Raw genomic sequence first — 18,105 nt, 5'->3', positions numbered from 1 at the left:
GCCTACACAGGGTCAGTATCATCAGAATCACTGTCTTCCACCTCCACATCTTTTCTCACTGGAAGGCCTTTGGGGGCAGTAACACACACGGAGCTCTCCTCTCCTATGATAACAATGCTTTGTTCTGGAATACTTCCTGAAGGACCTGCCTGACTTTTGTTTTTTAATAACCAGGAGTACATGCTAAAATTGTGATAAAAAGTACAGTAAAGGCACAAGCCAGTAACATAGTCACTCATTATGTACTGTACATAATTGTATGTACCATAGTTTTATACTGGCAGTGCAGGTTTGTTTACACCAGCACCACCACAAACTTGTGAGTAGTTAATTGCCCTGTGACATTAAGACAGCCAAAACATGACTAGGCGATAGGAATTTTTCAGCTCCATTATAAATCTTACGGGACTACCATCATATATGCGGTCCCACTGAAATGTCATTAGGTAGCATATGACTTGTAGGAAAAACAGCCTGTTGCGTGGCAAGAGTAATGCTATCTTGAAGCAAAACCACCATAATGACAGGTGTTTGACTCCTGCATACCAAGGCATTCCTGTAGCAAGGTCAAGAAACAGTGCCTGTTGCATAGATAACCCTTCATAAAGAAACAGTTCCTGTAGCATAGATAAACCCTCATAAAGATACTTATCTAACTTCCCCCATGTCTCAGACCTTTCACAACAGGGTCTGAGACATGACCAGCTTCACATTTTCCCCAAAACAGCTTGCTATATAAAAAATACTTTCTGGAGGGTGTGTGTGCAGAGATCCACAGTTTCTTGGCCACCAGAGACATCTTTTCTGTTTTTAAGTCCCTATTAAATGTTTCTTTCTTAGAAACTGGATTTGTAGCCTCTTTCTTCAGCCTCTCAGCTCCCTTGGCCTTTGGGAGTAGGTTTGCATATCTCTGTTCACCAAGGAAGATGACTGTATATGTTTTATGTAAGTAACTAAAATAAAGTGACAGGGGTTGAAAATAAATGGATGGGCAAAAATATACCAGGTAAACAAAGGGAAATCATTACTATTAATTAGTATACAGTGTTTAAATAAAATACCAAAAGAATTACCCTGGGCTGGGGTTGGCAAACTTTATATCTAAAGAACCAGACAGTAAATATAGGTTTTGTGGCCATATATTATCTATTGCAACTACTCAGCTCTGAAGTAGAGGTACAAAAGCAGTCATAGATAGTAAACAAATGAGCATGCTGTGTTCCAGTAAGACTTTATTTTAAAAACAGGCAGCGGCTTGATTTGGTTTGTAGACCCCTCTACTAGTCAAAATGGGATATTATGTAATGATAAAAGGTATGATTCCTAGAGGATTAGTAATATGTCATTATAGGTCAAACAACGTAAATTAAAAAGCAGAAATCTCTGGAAATTCAAGATCTCAGCCCCCCCCCCCCAAAAAATTCAATTTTAGGAAATTCTGATCCAGTATACCAAATTATGTAAAAAACATGGAGAATTTTGTTATAATCCACTGGCTCAATAAACTTATTTAGAAACTTGTATCCAAAAATGTAGAATATATATATTTTCATGGAACATATGCAAACATCAATCTTGTATTAGCCACAAAGAAAAATGTCAAACTCAAAAAAGATATTTTCAGACCACAATTACCAATCATAATAAAATCTGAAGTTGTAATATTTAGGATGCTTTTGACTGCAGATTTATAAAATATTAAACTAAAAGTAACTTCAGCAACAAATATTTATTTTTCTTACTTAACAAGGCATCAAAGAGGCAGTTCCAGAATTGACCCAGTAGCTGAGTGTTGTCAAGCTCTGGGTGAGCTTTTCTGAGGTCCTCTGTTTTCTCCTCTTGGTTCCAAGATAGCTGCAGCAGCTCCAGGCATCATGTTCTCATGAGAAAATGTTTAAAAGCAGGAAGTGAGAGGGGAAGGAGTCTCCAAAATATATCTGTTTCTTCTGAGTGAGGAAAATCTTTCCCAGTAGCCCTAGAAGATCCCACTGGCCAACATTGGGACATATTGGCCACTCTGAGCTGCAGAGGCAGCTGGAAAATTAGCATCTGATAGCCTCAGATTCTAAGGCAAGACACAAATGCTACCAGTAAGAAGGGGAATTGTGTATGGCTGTTGGGTTGGCGACCAACATTTGTCTTTGACAGTCATGTAAGATAACCCAAAACAATTTAACATTGTGGAAATTAAGAAACACTCTCCTAAATTTAGATTACTCCTAGATCAGGAAGAAATAAAAACTGAGATTATTGTAAGATGATCACTTTCTATTTCATCATTTTCTGTTTTTATTTTCTTACTTTTTTTCTTTTATTGTCTGCATGTTTGGTAGTCTTTAGTAGAACATTTAGTGTATTATAGTTTAATCTTACAGGTTTTCATGTAATATGCATGCATTTAAAGGCTGTAAAAATTTCTCTGGGTGAACCTTTGGCTACATCTCACATCTCTTTCGCTGTAGCCTACACCTTATGTCTCTTGGCATGTAAATCTCTCAATTCATTCTTTTCATTACCATTCATGGTGATGATATGATTTATTTCCTTGTTTTAATCTAAGAATAATTTGGCTGTGTTTTTTTAATTTCCAAGAAAACGAAAACTTTTAACTATTGTTAAAATTATTACACTGTGGTTAGAAAATGTTATTCTGGAGAGACAAAATTTTTTCCAGCCTTTCCCTGCTTCTTTGACAATCATGATTTAAGCAATTTACATCCATAAAATTTCTCTTTGCTATGGATTTTCTGACTTAGGATAAAGGATAAGCTCTAAATGAAGGCATTCTCATTTGCATTACATTCTTCAAGTCTTCCTCTAAGAGGCAAGAGTAAGTTGTGATTAGCCTAAGCTAATGGGCTTTCCCCATTACTTCCATTCATATGGTTGCTTGCCAGCATAAATTCTCTGATGATTAATAAGGGATAAGTGCTGATTGAAGGCTTTTCTACGTTTATTAGATTCACATGTGTTTCTCTGTTATGCATTTTCTGCTGTTGAACAGTAGCTGAATCGTGACTTAACGTCCTCCCACATTCCTTATATTCATAGGGCTTTTCCTCAGTATGAATTACTTGATGTTGAATCAGTTGTGAGCAATGACTAAAAGCCTTCTCACATTCCTTACATTCATATGGTTTTTCACCTGTATGAATTCTGTAATGTACAGTAAGATGTGAGACCCGTTTGAAAGCCCTCCCACACACCTTACATTGGTAGGGTTTCTCTCCAGTGTGAATCCTCTGATGTTGCTTAAGTTGTGAGCTCACTCTAAAGGCCTTTCCACATACCTTACATTCATAGGGTTTCTCACCAGTATGAATTCTCTGATGTCGAATCAGTGTTGAGCCTTGATTAAAGGCTTTCCCGCACTCCTTACATTCGTAGAGTTTCTTGCCAGTATGAATAGTCTGATGCTGAATCAACTGAGACCGATGACTAAAGGTTTTCCCACATTCCTTGCATGCATAGGGCTTTTCACCAGTATGAATTCTATAATGTACTTTAAGATGTGAAATCCGATTGAAGGCCTTGCCACATTCCTTACACTGATAAGGTTTCTCACCAGTATGAATTCGTTGATGTTCAATCAATTGTGAGCTTCGACTGAAGGCCTTCGTACAATCCTTACATTCATAAGGTTTCTCACCAGTATGAACTCTCTGATGTTGTATGAAATTTGAACCAGAATTGAAGGCCTTTCCACATTCCTTACATTCATAGGGTTTCTTGCCAGAATGAATATTCTCATGTTGAATTAATCGTGAGCCATATTTAAAGGCCTTCCCACATTCTTTACATTTGTAGGGTTTCTCATTAGTATGAATTCCTTGATGATTAATAAGGAATTCCTTTTGCCAGAAGTCTTTTCTACATTTATCGTATCCATAGGATTTTTCTCCAGTATGAATTTTCTGATAAAAAGTAAGGGATGTTTGATGGTCAAAAGTGGGAATTTCTTCATGACTGATGATCATTTGACTGAAATGTCGGTCTGGATTTCCCTGTTGTCTGTCAAACTGTCTTCTGCATTCCCAGTCATCTTGGAAACTCGAGCACTCAAGACCATAACTTGTAAGGCTTTCCATTATCTCCCACTGGGGTGATTCAACTTCATAAACATGCTGCTTTGGAGATAATACCTTGGTACCATATCCAGATTCCAATACTGAAGAAGAACAAAAAAAGGGGCAAATATGCATTTTTTTCCTTTTCTAGAAAAAGGAACTATAGTTAGGATTGGAAGGTTTAGACTCAAAATAATACATACAAGCTCTTGAATATGTCTAAGTAATTAGAAAGTGGGAAGTAGAACAGAGAAAGGGGAAATACCATAAATGAGTCGGGGGAGGTAATCAGAGAGGTTGTAAGAGTAGTTCTAAAATGTTTGTATGGACCAGAATCACCTCTAATCCATGGTTCTTAAGAAAATGAATGCTTCTATGAGACTTTAGAAAAAACAAATAATCTAGAGTGACAAAAAGGAAATCACTGGTTGCCCAGGCCTGGAGGTGTGAGGGCACATGCAGGAAGGAGCACAGGGGAACTTTTCAGGGTGATGGAAATGTTTTCTATCTTAACTAAGGTGGTGGTTATGGAAGTGTATTAATTTGTCAATACTCATCATTATTGCACTTAAAACATGTACATTTTATTGAATATAAATTATACCCCAAATAGAGTAGACTTTTAAAAATGATGGGCATTTCACAAGATGAAAAGAATTCTGGTGACAGATGGTGGTGATGGCTGCACAACAATGTGAATGTACTTAATACTACTTTACTGTACACTTAAAAAGGGTTAAGATGGTAAATTTTATGTGCATTTCACAATAGTTAAAAAAATAAAAATAAAAGTGATGGGCAGGATGTGTGACTAGTTCTGCATCCTGCCTCAGTGCTGGGAGGACACGTGGGAGAACAAGCAAGAACATGCTGGCAGATCTGTCTGTCAGGGGATGTGGCGGTACAATGGCAATATTCTCACATGTCCCCTGGAATTTGTAATAACATAGTTGTTGTCTTCTGTGATTTTTTTATATCTGAAGTTTAGCTGAACACTATGGCTGAAGCTGTTGTCAATGGAGTGATGGAAATGCTCAGTATCTTAATTAAGGTGGTGGTTATGCAAGTGTATTAATTTGTCAATACTCTAATGGACCTTTCTATTTCTTAAAAGTGACCTTGGAAAAAGAAGGACCTTGTTCCTTCTTTAATGGATTAGGCCAAATTTCCTGGGGATGGGCCCTTCCAGAGCAACATACTTTGCTACACATTGAAACTGCAAGGAAAAGCTTAATGGTGTATTTGACTGATTATACCCAGTACATGACTTCAGCTGCAGTAGCAAGTTTTCCTGCAGTTACAGCAATAAACCCTGTTTGGCTTAAAAAGACTCAGTTACAGCTTGATGCAAGGAACCCTGGGGGAAGGTGAATGGGTGCTTTTGAATGTGTGTTCCTAGAGTGTATCAAAGACATGGCCTTGGAGGGCTTCATAGGCACATGTCTGCTTCTTATGGTGGTATATCAGAGACTGTTATTCATTTTGTCATTTGTGAAAATATTAAGCAAAAACTACTGGAATATAATAAGATTGCTTCTACAATGGAAGATGATAAAGATGGTGAAAGAAGCATCATTTTGTGGGAATGGTGCTGGCTGCTGTCACCTCAAAAACTCGTGCCACGATTATAGTGCATCTGCATGACACTGTAAGAACAAGACTATGCAGAAAGGACACAAAGTAAAGATATTTCTTCATACGCTCTGTTTGGTTGTTCAAGAGGAAGGTGATGGGTCTCTTTACTGTGGTCCAACAACCCATCTGGTAAGACAGTTTCCAAACACACTCATTATGATGGCAGGTATGCACTGATCTACTCAATGGGTAGGACATCTTGCTGCCATCTTACAAAAAAAGGAAAACCAAGAGATTGCAGTGGACCATGGAATATTGAAGTCAGGCTGGTGGACAGAACAAAACACCTAAGTGGACATTGGCTGTAGGAATTAAAGTGATCCATATATTACTTGGTCTTTTGGGCAATGTGAAAAAAACCTTGGCTAATTCCAAGGAAATGTCTTTTAAAAGCACTACTTTCCCCGAAATGCCATTTTCTGTACCATATCCACCTCACATGGTTGAGTTTTATTGATTTATGGCAGGATATAGTGTTATTTATTCAATGGGCACTTTTCCATTCTTCTAAGTAAAGCCATCTCTAATTATATAACTATTTAGAGGTAGTGCTAACAGTCATAAGTTTATAACTTCTGGCTTGTGTTTAACTCCTTGTAAAGTTGCAAAGTAGCAACAGTAATAGTGAGGTCTTCTGTATTTCATATTTCCTGACAATACCTGGCATAGTATTTTAAAGTTAATTATTTGGGCATTAGTAGTCACTGTTTTGAACAATCAATGGAATAATGTATAAAAATCTTACATATAGTCTTTGCATTAAAATGTTTTGGTTTCCACTTGTAACAGGTGGTTGATATTTAGCATAATTTGGACATTTTAATTGTTAATACATCAAACTGAAATGGTAATAATTAGGGACAAACTATTAATAGTTGGGGACAACAGTAAAATGTTGTTTCTTAGCCACTGCAGTGATACAAGCACATCTCACATCTTCTCTAACTTTGTGGTACATAGGATGGCTAGAATGTCCTTTCAGTGACTTACTATGAACCTGAATTATCACCTGTTTATCATACCTAGATATCATTTGCTTAAAGGGAGAAAAATTTACCACTTCTGAATTTTCTCTGTTTTCACATTAAGCACTTGAACTTTTGAATTATTTCCAGATCTGTACAGATTACATGTATTTTGTAGAGAGTGTGGTAATTTTCAGCTTTCCCAAGTTTTTTTTTTTTTAGGTGACATTATATTAATATCTGGGACAGTATACAGTTATAGAAAAGGGGCCCTCTGCAGTCTAATTCAGCCGGCAATTTTAACTGACTTATAATTTTGTAAATAAACAAAGTATTTTTGACAAGAATTTTATTCTGTCCTAATTTCCTGAATGGTAAATCATAGAAAGATGCAAGTTAACTCAAGTTAATGTGCTAACAAGAATATCTCTTTTAAACATTGCCATTAAGTTCAAATGCACCGTTTAATACTTCAAATAGATACCATGTGTATGACGCTTAAAAGAAAGTTTACTGTAATTCTGTTGAGATTTCTGCCTGTGGATGTTGCTGTACTACTGGTATATAAAACGTGTGAACTAAACTCCAGTGTGATACTTCTCACCTCAGTATACATGAGCTGTACATTTTGTGCAGTAGCTTTATCTTAAGAGTGACTGTTACGTACTTTGTAGCCTTTTTTAAGGGTGACAGAGTAGGAAGGAATTCCATGTTAAGATTTTTTTTTTAATAAAAACATTGGTCATTTATTAAACAGAGTGTTTATAACATTTTTATGGGTTTTAGATATGTTGTTTTGGAGATCTTTAAGTAATCTGTACACTGTAGTGCCCCCAACATTATTGAAAATTGCCAAGCTTTCTCTCGTTACCAATGAAAAACAGTGCTGTCTTAAATTCTCTCGGCTTCTCAAATTCATTGTAGTCAACAGTAACTGTATTTTTCTGAGGTGCTTTGATTGGACACAGAAATATTCCAATCAAATTGGAGACAAAGGCAAATTCAGATTCCTTATCTCTGGGATTCTTAATACATTTTACGGTGAACTTTGGCTTTGACATTTATTGTGAAGAATGTACTAAAAATCAAAAATGGGGGTTTGTACCTTCAATCTGTAGAGAAAGTCTCAATCTATAATGTTTACATATTCAGGTGCCACTTATACTGCCTAATACAATGCCATGTGCTTGGTGAAGATCCATTAACAGTAACGTGTTGAACGTAGGAAAGAGAATCTCCTAATCTTAATGATCTCAGTATCCCACAAATGATAAACAATGATATAAAACCAGCAGCTAAGGATAACATTATTAGTTACAGCAAATTCATAACAAGTATCTTTCAAGGGTGAACATGTATTCTAATCCTGTTTGTATTTAGGAAGTAAAACTTACATTGCATCATTCATGTGTTATACACAACTTTTAAAAGTATTATGTATGTACTAGAAGGAAAACAGATCTTAGAGTCTTTCATTTTGTTGTTTTAGGTAACAAGGAACAATGAAGTTTATTTTTAATCAAGTTTTTATCCCCCCAAAGTACAATCTGTAGTTTAAGTATGACATTAATAACTTAAAATAAGCTATATATAAAAGTTCTATATAAAGTTTGCCTCCAAAATATTTCTTTGGAGAGTTTTTTGTTGGTTTTTTTTTTTTGACTGAGTCAAAGGTTTAAAAAGGAGAAAAGCATATTCAAAGCATTGGATGTTTCAAAACTATATTTTGTTTTCATCTCTTTTCTATCAGATAAAACTTTTTTATTTCTGGGATAGAGGTAGTCAGCGTTTTAGAATGGTACGCACTTCTGTCCTTCCAGAAAGATGAACTGAACCTACTCAGGTGAAAGCAGTAGATGCTGAAAGAAGATCATATAGTACTCTAACAGAACAGCAGATGAAGCTCTTGAATTTATTGGCTCATAGAAAGTTTACTCAAAGGCCAAATCTGAAGATTATCAATCCTGTGATTTTGGGATACCATACAATGCTTGGGAAAGCATCCCTGAAAAATCTGTATCTGTAAAGCTTTGTCTTTATTCTCATTATGTATGTAACTTTGTGGAACTGACGCTACTAGATGGGGCCTACCAACAAACTCTGAAACCATGATAGACTATCATTAGAATATTTAAAGCTGCCTTTTGTCTTCTAGAACCCCTAATGACAATATGAAACAACTTTATTATATTAGGAACAACAGTTTTAGGTTATTAAAAATAATGAATGGGGCTGGGTGCAATGGCTCACGCCTGTAATCCTAGCACTTTGGGAGGCCAAGGCAGGAGGATTGCTTGAGGCCAGGAGATCGAGACTGGCCTGAGCAAGAGCAAGACCCCGTCTCTACAAAAAAATTAGAAAAATTAGCCAGGCGTGGTGGCACATGCCTGTAATCCCAGCTACTCTGGAGGGTGAGGCAGGAGATCACTTGAGCCCATGAGTTCGAGGCCAGTGTGGGCAAGACAGCAAGAACTGATCCCCATAAAAAAAAGAAAAAATATATATATATACACACTCACATAAATATAAAAATAATAACAAATGGTGACTCTTGAGTGTAAACATTTTATCATTTTTAGGTTTTAAATTACTAAAAATGTTGACATGCATTTGAAGGATTTAAGTGCTAGACATCAATCTCCCTCTTATCTTTCAGCTTTGTTCATGCCTAACACTAAATTGTTCATATACTTTTCCAACCCAACTGCTAGTTATGTAGGGACCATTGGGGGCTGATATGTGAAATAAAATAGTTCACCCTTTCTTCCGCCAATATCAATCATGACTGGAATATAGATATTTCTGAATAATTTAAATTAGAAGGATTTTTTTTCTTTGAAATGGGATCTCACTCTGTTGTTCAGGCTTGAGTGCAGTGGCTGTTCACAGGCACAATCATGGTGCACTTCAGCCTCGAACTCCTGGGCTCAACCGATCTTCCTGCCTTAGCCTCCTGAGTAGCTTGAGACTACAGGTATATGCCTCTGTGCCTGGCTACAGAAGGATTTTTAATATATAAAAGTATTTAACACAATATACAACTTTCTGTCCACCTATTCAAATCTATTCTCCATCATGCCCTTATATTTCTTATTATCTATACACTGACTTTTATGCTACTTCTTTCAGGAACATAAAATTCTTGTTTTACTCTTAGTTTTTGTTTTGAAAAAACTTTTCCAATGTATACCCCTGCTTATGTGAAGAATTAAATTATGACCTATCAGTCATAACTAAATAGTCAACATCGTGAGAGCTGATATCTTTTGATTCATGTGAGATTTGCTATTCTTGCATTTATGTACATGGTTGTAAATTATGTGCAATTGTTCTATATTTACATTAACTAGCTGCTGACTTTTATTTGAATTGCTAAAAGTAAAAAAGTTAAAAATGTGCTCTTGAAAAAAAATGATGAGTATTATGTCCAAAGGAACCAAGGGTTGAAAGGGTTTTCACTGGCCAAATTTAGAAAAATATGAACATTTTGATAAATGATGATAATAGGTTATAATCTGTTACTGAATAAAACAAGACCTAGTAATCCTTATGATATAAATGAATAAACAAATGAACAGGAAAAAGCTTTTCTTTATAGTAGTATGTTAACTACTAAATGAGAAAGAATAGTTTTTTAAAAAAACCACTATTTTGTAATTATCAGTCATATCTGATCCGAGAGAAAACTCAATGAATCCTTGAAACTAGCAGGTAAAAACATCTGTGACAAGCACAATATTTATATATTCTCAGAGCAGGTCCCCACAAACCGAGGCTTGGTTCTGCTTCCTCACTGGCTTCCCACTGCCCACAGCGCAGAATCCAAACTTCTTAAAGGGCTGTCTTTCCTGTCGTATCTCTATGCTCTTCCCCTTGCTCGTCGACCCCGGCCCCAGGGCTGTCTAGCATCTGAGGTACCAAGAGCTCCCCCTGCTTAGGTCCTTCACGCTCACTGGCTATAGCTGGTATTTCCCCAGCTACAACGCATCTTCTGTGTCTCAGCTGAAATGCCTTATCCCTGGAGAGTCCATCAGCCCTGTCATGCACCTTAGCTGAACCTGTCTTTTTCTTTCTTTCTTGTTGCCCACGTGCATGCATGTATATAACATCTGTTCCCCACTACAGTGTAAGTTCCATGAAGGCAGAGATAACGACTGCCTGCCTCACCGACGTATACTGTGTCATACCCTGTGGTGCATAATAAAAGCTTAATAAATACTTTTCACTAACTCTCCAAAATTCAAACAACCAATACAAATCCCTTTAGAAAAAATGGTCAAAGGACACCGACATCTTTCCAAAGAGAAAATACTTTCCTTAAGAAACACCATATTTGTACTCATTCAGAAAGGAAGGAGCAACTACCTTTGTCAAATGCTGCTGACAAGTTGAGAAAGATAATGACTAAGACATGACCTCTGAATTTGGCAACTTGGAAGAAAGATTTTCTAATGCAAAGGGGCTGATTCCTTCCCAGGCAGCTGACCTGACACCTGCAGTGGCTGCTCCCTTCTCACCGATGCCTCACTCACCTGGGCACAAGTCTCCTGTCGCCACCCTCTCCACCATCCAAGGCTCTTTGCCTTGCTCCAGGAAGGAGATCACATCAGGTTTGGAAATGGCAAGACCTGGAGATGGGAAGAAACATGCCACCCAGTAATGGCGTGAGGGCCCCAGGATTCAGATCTCCTGGCCATTAAGCAGGAGAGGCAGTTTGCAGGGAGGGCAGAAGATGTGATGGCTGCCTGAGGGCAGGGGAAGGCAGCTTCAGCTGATGCAACTGCCCTTTAGCCCCACAGAAACGACCAACCAGTCACAAAACCGAAAGGCACCCAGAAACTAACCAGGAAGGAACAGACATACCCAAGGATTACCTCCAAATAGACCAGATCACCTTACCCAGTGAGACCAGGTTGCTGTAGGTCTCCAACATAACGTCTCTGTACAGATCCCTCTGAGCAGGTGCCAGCCACTGCCATTCTTCTTGGGAGAAGACTATGGCCACATCTCTGAACAATTCTGACCCCTGCAACAACAGGCATGTACGATATATGCATATTTCAGTGGTTCACAGTGGAATGAGAAGAGCTGGAGGTCTTTGCAGAAGGGGTTGTTTTACTGAACAAGAAGGCTGGGGCTGGATGTGAGCAGGTGACAGAGGAAATGGTCATGAGTGAAATAGAATGTTCAGATATTCTCAAATACTCCTTTATACTGCACACCAAAGCTCTTGTATATAGGTCTGGGATTAAAATTAAAATCAAGCTAAATGGAGCTCTCCTTGTTGTAAGAAACACTGTAATAAAGCATGCCACGTACTCTGTATTTAGCATATAATAAATTCTCAATTAAGGTGAAACGGTTCTATCTTTATGAAATAACAAACACAAAAAGATTTTTGATGGACTTTCCCCCAATTTTTTTTAATTTTTATTTTATTATTATTTTTTTTGAGACAGGGTCTCACTCTGTTGCCCAGGCTAGAGTGCAGTGGCATCATCATAGCTCACTGCAACCTCAAACTCCTGGGTTTAAGCAATCCTCCTGCCTCAGCCTCTAGAGTAGCTGGGACTACAGGCGCATGCTACCACACCCAGCTAATTTTTCTATTTTTTATAGAGAAGGGGTCTCATTCTTGCTCAGGCTGCTCTTGAACTCCCGACCTCAAGCAATCCTCCCGCTTCGGCCTCCCAAAGTGCTAGGATTACAGGCATGAGCCACTGTGCCCAGCTTCCCTAAATATTTTATTTTTAAAAATTACATTAAAAAATGTTTTCTATCTTAGAAATAGGATTTTTGTGTAAGTCAAGAATTTCTTAGAGATGTAAGTTAATCATTATGTCACAAGCATTTTTTCTTCATGAGAAAAACCATGAAGATCACTTTTATTGACTGTATAATTTTCTATCAAGTGGAAAGAATGACTCAAACATCCTCTTGTTTCATTTATTTTTTTTTGTGTGACTTCATCTCAAAAACTAATCCTCTTATTTTGGATCCAGAGGTTAGATCAGGTATCTAAGGCTCTTCCAAGCTCTGACTATCCCCCCATCTGGCTGACCATCTCGTTTGCTATCACCCACCATCCTCAACTGCACTTCTCCTGCTCTTAAGCTAAAGAAACTAATGGAGAAAGACTCAGATTCAAATACTCTGTTCAACCTCAAACTAGACCTTAATTCTGGCATCTAATCTCTCACAGATTCCCAGCCAAGCCTCAATTACACACCCAAGCATCAATCTTCCCCAACACAGGACACCGCACCACATGCTGAAATTGAAACCAACCAACACCACCTCCCCTGCTTTTCCATACGTGATTGCTCCTAAGTGTTCCTACAAGGGATGCTCTCATTTCTCTTTTTTGTTTGTTTTATATACACAGCATGGAAGACTAAGGGATGCTCTCATTTCATACAGGGAAATGGATTTATGATCTATCTGGCCTCCTGGCAGAAGACAACCATCAGGAGATGTGCAGTGCTACACAGAATGAATCCGTGGGCATTTGTCAGAGCGGAGGGGGCAATGGGAGAGGGGACCAACTGCCTGGTCCTTTTATTCTGTAAAATGGGAACCTCTGAGAACCAAATTCCTGGATGGGAACCCAGGTGGGAAGTTTCAGGATAAGGAAAGCAAATATTTACATGATGTTAAAACTCACAAGGGACATGACTTTTAGAATTTCAAGGGTTGATGGGTCCTCCTCCTGGTTCCTCTCTTGGGGAAGGGCAGAGTCCTGAGATGGCAGAGCTGGGGGAGGAAAGAACAAACATGAGAGGCTAGGCTTGCGTCACAGCTCCATGTATGCCAAGGTTACAAGTTCCCATCTGCTTGCCCTCCACCCCCCATAAAAATTAGAGTTGGGACAAACAGTGATCCTCACCCAAACCCAGGAAACCAGCTTTGACTGCTGCAAAGAGACAAGGAATCTGTGGTTCCTTCTCTCCCATTTCCCCCAAATACCCAGAGGTTTTGCCTTACTGATGTAAACCTGAGACAGGGATGCTCAGACCTGGTCCAGTGGCTGGGACCCACATGGCACCTGAAGGACAGCGAAGACTCTCCTAAAGCCAGGAAGCACAGGCCTGCATAATTTGCATAGCCCCAGCCTAGAATAAAGCCTTCCCAAAACCAGGCCATTTACCTCTCTCATGCATCAAATTCAGCACCTTCAGAAGTCTATCTGGCTCCTCTCCCAACTTCCAAATTTACAAAGAGCTCCATAGCCCAATCTGAGGCTTCATGGACAGCTCTTCATGGGATTTGCCGAGTCAACAAACGGGGTGGTGTGGAAAGAGACAATAAGACAAATTAAATGGAGCAGGCTCAGCACTCTATCCTCAACACATAAATGTGCCCTTCCATACAAACAGCAATGCACAAAGCTGCATGCATAATATTTGCTGAAGAATAGAACTGAAAACTAGTATATAAGTAGGCAAGTGGCTGAATCATTTTTGGCACAGCCATATAATGGAACATCAAGCAACTATCAAAAATGATGTTGGGCAACATTAACAAAGAAAGTCATAACTAGATCTTCTATACCATAAGAGGCCATTCAGCAAAAAGAATTCAAACCACTCACCCACTGACACACAGGCTCAAAACAAAACAAAATACTGGAATAGAAAATATCTAGGTATTTACAGTGTTGTCATTTAACCACTTCTTGAGTTCATCATTAAATGAGTAATATTTTGTAAAGGAGTGTAGGACAGTGTCTGTCACATTACAACTATTTAGTTCTAAGTAATGTGTAAATGAAATAAGTATGAATGTTGCTTGATATGATGTAATAGGCAGCTTTTCCTCATTATGACCCCCTTTCATAAGCATTATTTGTATTAACTATACGATATCCTATTTACACAAGATGGCCTGTGATTTACTCAACTGTTTTCCCATTGTTAAGGCATAGAATTTGAACAAAATCATCTAAAATATTACCAAGGGTAAGTCTCTGCTTCTAAACTAGTGGTTCTAAATCTTTTGTGATCTTGCAACATTTTGAGAACCTCATGAAACAAGACTTTGTACTAGATTTAAGGGAAAAAAAAAAGCACGCATACGAATGAATGCAAAACATCCGCAATTTCAGGGGTCGGGGCCCCCCACACCCACCTAGAGAGTCCATGCACCCGGGCTAAGGCGCTGGGCACGGGAAGGGGGCGCTGGCGGGGCGCGCCGCAAGGGCCGCCGGGAAATGTAGTCCAACGCCAGGCAGTCACATACAGACGCCGGGCGAGACGTCCGGGTTCTTCTCAGGCCCGAGACCCGCCCGGCCGTGGCTCCCGTTCCCGCATGGATCCCGGAGCGTCTGGAAAGCCCCGGAGCCCCTCACCTGCCGCCTCCTCAGGTCCGGGCGCCACCGCGACCGCGCCCCCCACAGCCCAGGGCGCGCTTCTACCTCGGTAGAGGCGGACTCGCCGCGCGGAGCCGGAAGATGGCGCGACGCACACAGCACGCCAATGCCGCGCCGTGATTGGGTCCGCACCGCAGTCTCTTCTGGGAAATGTAGTCTCTAGACGTAAAGCCTGCTGCGAGTGTCTCGCGATGTTTTGGGGGCGGAAGGAGGGCGGGGGTGTGACGCCCAGGCGCGTGCGTACGTGTGTGGACCGGCGGTGAACGATCGTTGGAGCCCTTGGGTCGCCGCGGGTAGGTCTGAGGCGGTGGGAGTGCAGTCGGCGTGGGAGTTTCTGCGTGTGGTTGTAAGTGACCGAGTGAGCAAGTGACCTCCGCTGTGTGCGCGGTGATTGTGACGGCGTGCGGCGTTTGGATCCGATTCGGCGTGGGTCGTCGAGTGTGTGTGACTGGGACTGTTTAGCAGGGATACACACTTGTGTGACTGTGTAAGAAGAGTCCGTGTGAGGAACTTTGTATACAGTTCCTCCAACCTGTAAGGTATCCTCCAAGTATCTGCCCGGGTAGTGTACTCACTTCTTCTATGTCTTGGCTCAGGTTTAACCTCAAAAGTGCCCAACTCCGACCATCTGTGTAATAAAGAAGTTGGTTGGCCTTTGCCTCCAGTTTCTGGAAAGCATTGTCTAAACTCATGGGATTTCCTGAGTGGTAGGAGTGTCTGTTATTCACGGTGTGCCCCCAGGACCACACAAGGTGATTCATGGTAGACCCCTAGATAGTTTATGCTAACAAGGAATTCCAACTAGTAAATGTAGAAGGAATTAGAGAGTTAAAAAAATAACTATCTTTCCACCATCGTGATTCTAATTGATTTAGGCAGAAGAAATCTCCTTGATTCTAAAACTATTGGTGAAGATTGACAGTGAACAGAGTATTTTTGTAGCCTCAAATTATCTCCCCACAGATAATTTACTAGTCATGAAGACAAAAATGGTCACTTTAGAGTGACGAAGCCCGGAATAGTAACACCTTAAAGAATCACAGTTAACATCACTGATGGTACAAATACATCGCGTGTCTTTGGGTGTAATACGTTAGGATGGATACAGCATTTCTGTGTGGTATTCCTGCCAAAGATATATAACCTGACAATATTCATTAGGACACCTTAAGCCGTTAAGGGACGTTCTACAAAACGATCAACCCCTGTACTCTTTTAAAATGTCCCTGCTAATGAAGATAAAGGTCTAATCTGATTTAGATTAAAGGAGACTAAATGCAGTACACTCTACTGGACTGGATACAGTGTTACAGCAGACATTATTGGGATAAGTGGCAAGAAAGGTGGAATATGGATTGTATATTAGATAACAATACTATTATATCAAGGAATTTGATAGTTGTACTGTGTTTATGTACAGGAGATTTACACTGAGGGATTTAGGGGTACAGAGTCATAATGTCTAACACCTTGCTCTCAAGTGGTTCTGCAGAAATAATGACGATAACCTTATATAGAGTGTGATAAAGAAAGTATGGCAAAATGTTGACATTTGGTGATTAGGAGAAAGATATATGAGGGGTCTTTGTATTACCCTTGCAACTTTCCTGAAATTTAAAATTATTTTAAAATAAAAAGATAAAAAGGAAAGAAAGAAAACACAATTCATTAATATGTCTAAAATTGAAATTTTGATCTTCTTGACTCAACATTATACCCAATGCCTTCCCATGTCGGTTGATGACTGCCTCTTTCCAGGTGTTAGGCTTTGTCACACATCCCACATGCAATGAGGACATCTTGTCGTCTCTTCGCTCAAAGTATATGCAGAATCTGACTACTTTCTGCTACTTCCAGTGCTACTAATTTGCTGTAAGCCACCATAATCTCTCACCTGAATTAATGCAATAGCATTTTAATGGTTTTCCTTTCTCTACCCTTGTTTTTCTATAGTCTATATTCAAGAAAGCAGAGTGGTTCCTTTAAAATATAGAATGTAGTACTCTTCTACATAAAACTCAGGGCTGTCCGAGTCTTTGCATCATGTGACACCATTGAACATCACTGCTGCTCCTTGAAAAAAGGTTGCTAAAGAGTATGCTGTATATGCTGTATATGATGGAATATTAAAAGGCATATAAATATAAGTATGTGTATATAGGCACGCAAATACAAAAAAATCTATAGTTTTTCCCCAAAAATGTTAACCGTAGTTATCTCTGGGTTGTAGGATTTAATTACTTGGCCTTTGGTGGCTGTTCAAGCCTGTAGAAAATGACTCACACTTTCTGTAGCCTTTTTGCTGCCCGATGATTGGCAGTTTGAATAAACTGTTCCATCTCTGCAGGCCTTAATCTAATGTAGAAGTTACTGAGCTTATAGGAAATTTTCAAGATTTTTGTCCAAGCAAAATGATTGCGTCCCAGCCTGTCTTTGTAAATGAGGAGGCTGTCAGCACACAGGCCCAGCTTGATGTCCACACCTTCACAGTCCTTGGCATCATGTAGGGCAACACCGTACCTGGGAAGTCCCTCTGCATCATCTAGGAACCAATAATCAGCTTGTGCTGGAGACAAACCCCTATGGTTTTTGTACTGCTCTGCCACCACCTCTTCCAGCTCCTCAGTCTGTGTAGGGGCAAACTGGTATTCACTTAGGTCAATGCTGCCATGAACTTCTGGTTCATAGTCTCCAAGTTCAGCCTGCAGTGTGTAGGATCCCAGGAGGGCATGAAACACAATGGAGCAGGGCAGGTGGCCAGAGGCAGTGTCTTACAGGAGCTGAAGGCACAACAAGTATCTGGTGATATTTTCAGTCAACTGAAAAGGGTCAGGAGGATAAAACTTCACATTAAAAGTGAATATCCAGGGAAGATAAGAGACAACTGCAAAATCTTCCCTGGCTGCTCACCTTTATTTGTCTTTTTTGTGGGTGTTTTTTTTTTTTTTTTTTTTTTGCCCAGGGTTTTCTTGAGTCGTAAGTCCAAAGTGATCCTTCTCCAAGAGATTGAGGTGTTCACACACTGTGTCAAATAACACTTGTCCCTTATCAGCTGTATGTAGTAGTCACA

The 18,105-nt window shown here is 39.5% G+C and overlaps 1 protein-coding gene and 1 pseudogene across 2 annotated transcripts; both read right to left on the bottom strand.

The window, feature by feature from the left end:
• Positions 1-2,249: 2,249 nt before the first annotated feature.
• Positions 2,250-15,118, bottom strand: ZNF582 (zinc finger protein 582). Of its 2 annotated transcripts, none has more exons than XM_012653623.1 (5): positions 15,015-15,100; positions 13,332-13,420; positions 11,567-11,693; positions 11,200-11,295; positions 2,250-4,168 (listed from the first exon to the last, which is right to left on the bottom strand). In XM_012653623.1, exons 2-5 carry the CDS (start codon positions 13,338-13,340, stop codon positions 2,847-2,849), a joined length of 1,554 nt encoding a protein of 517 aa, XP_012509077.1. In that variant the 5' UTR covers positions 13,341-13,420; positions 15,015-15,100; the 3' UTR covers positions 2,250-2,846. The 2 variants fall into 2 exon arrangements, with proteins under 2 accessions (XP_012509077.1, XP_012509075.1); XM_012653621.1 differs by having other exon boundaries at positions 2,665-4,168; positions 14,795-15,118.
• A 2,154-nt stretch (positions 15,119-17,272) lies between these two features.
• Positions 17,273-18,105, bottom strand: part of LOC105817795 — a 2,202-nt pseudogene continuing 1,369 nt past the window's right edge.

The sequence above is a fragment of the Propithecus coquereli genome, unplaced genomic scaffold (genome assembly GCF_000956105.1).
Source record: "Propithecus coquereli isolate 6110/MARCELLA unplaced genomic scaffold, Pcoq_1.0 Scaffold425, whole genome shotgun sequence".
Lineage (NCBI taxonomy): Eukaryota > Metazoa > Chordata > Mammalia > Primates > Indriidae > Propithecus > Propithecus coquereli.
The sequence above is the reverse complement of the archived record's forward strand: the minus strand, read 5'-3'. Positions and strand labels throughout refer to the sequence as shown.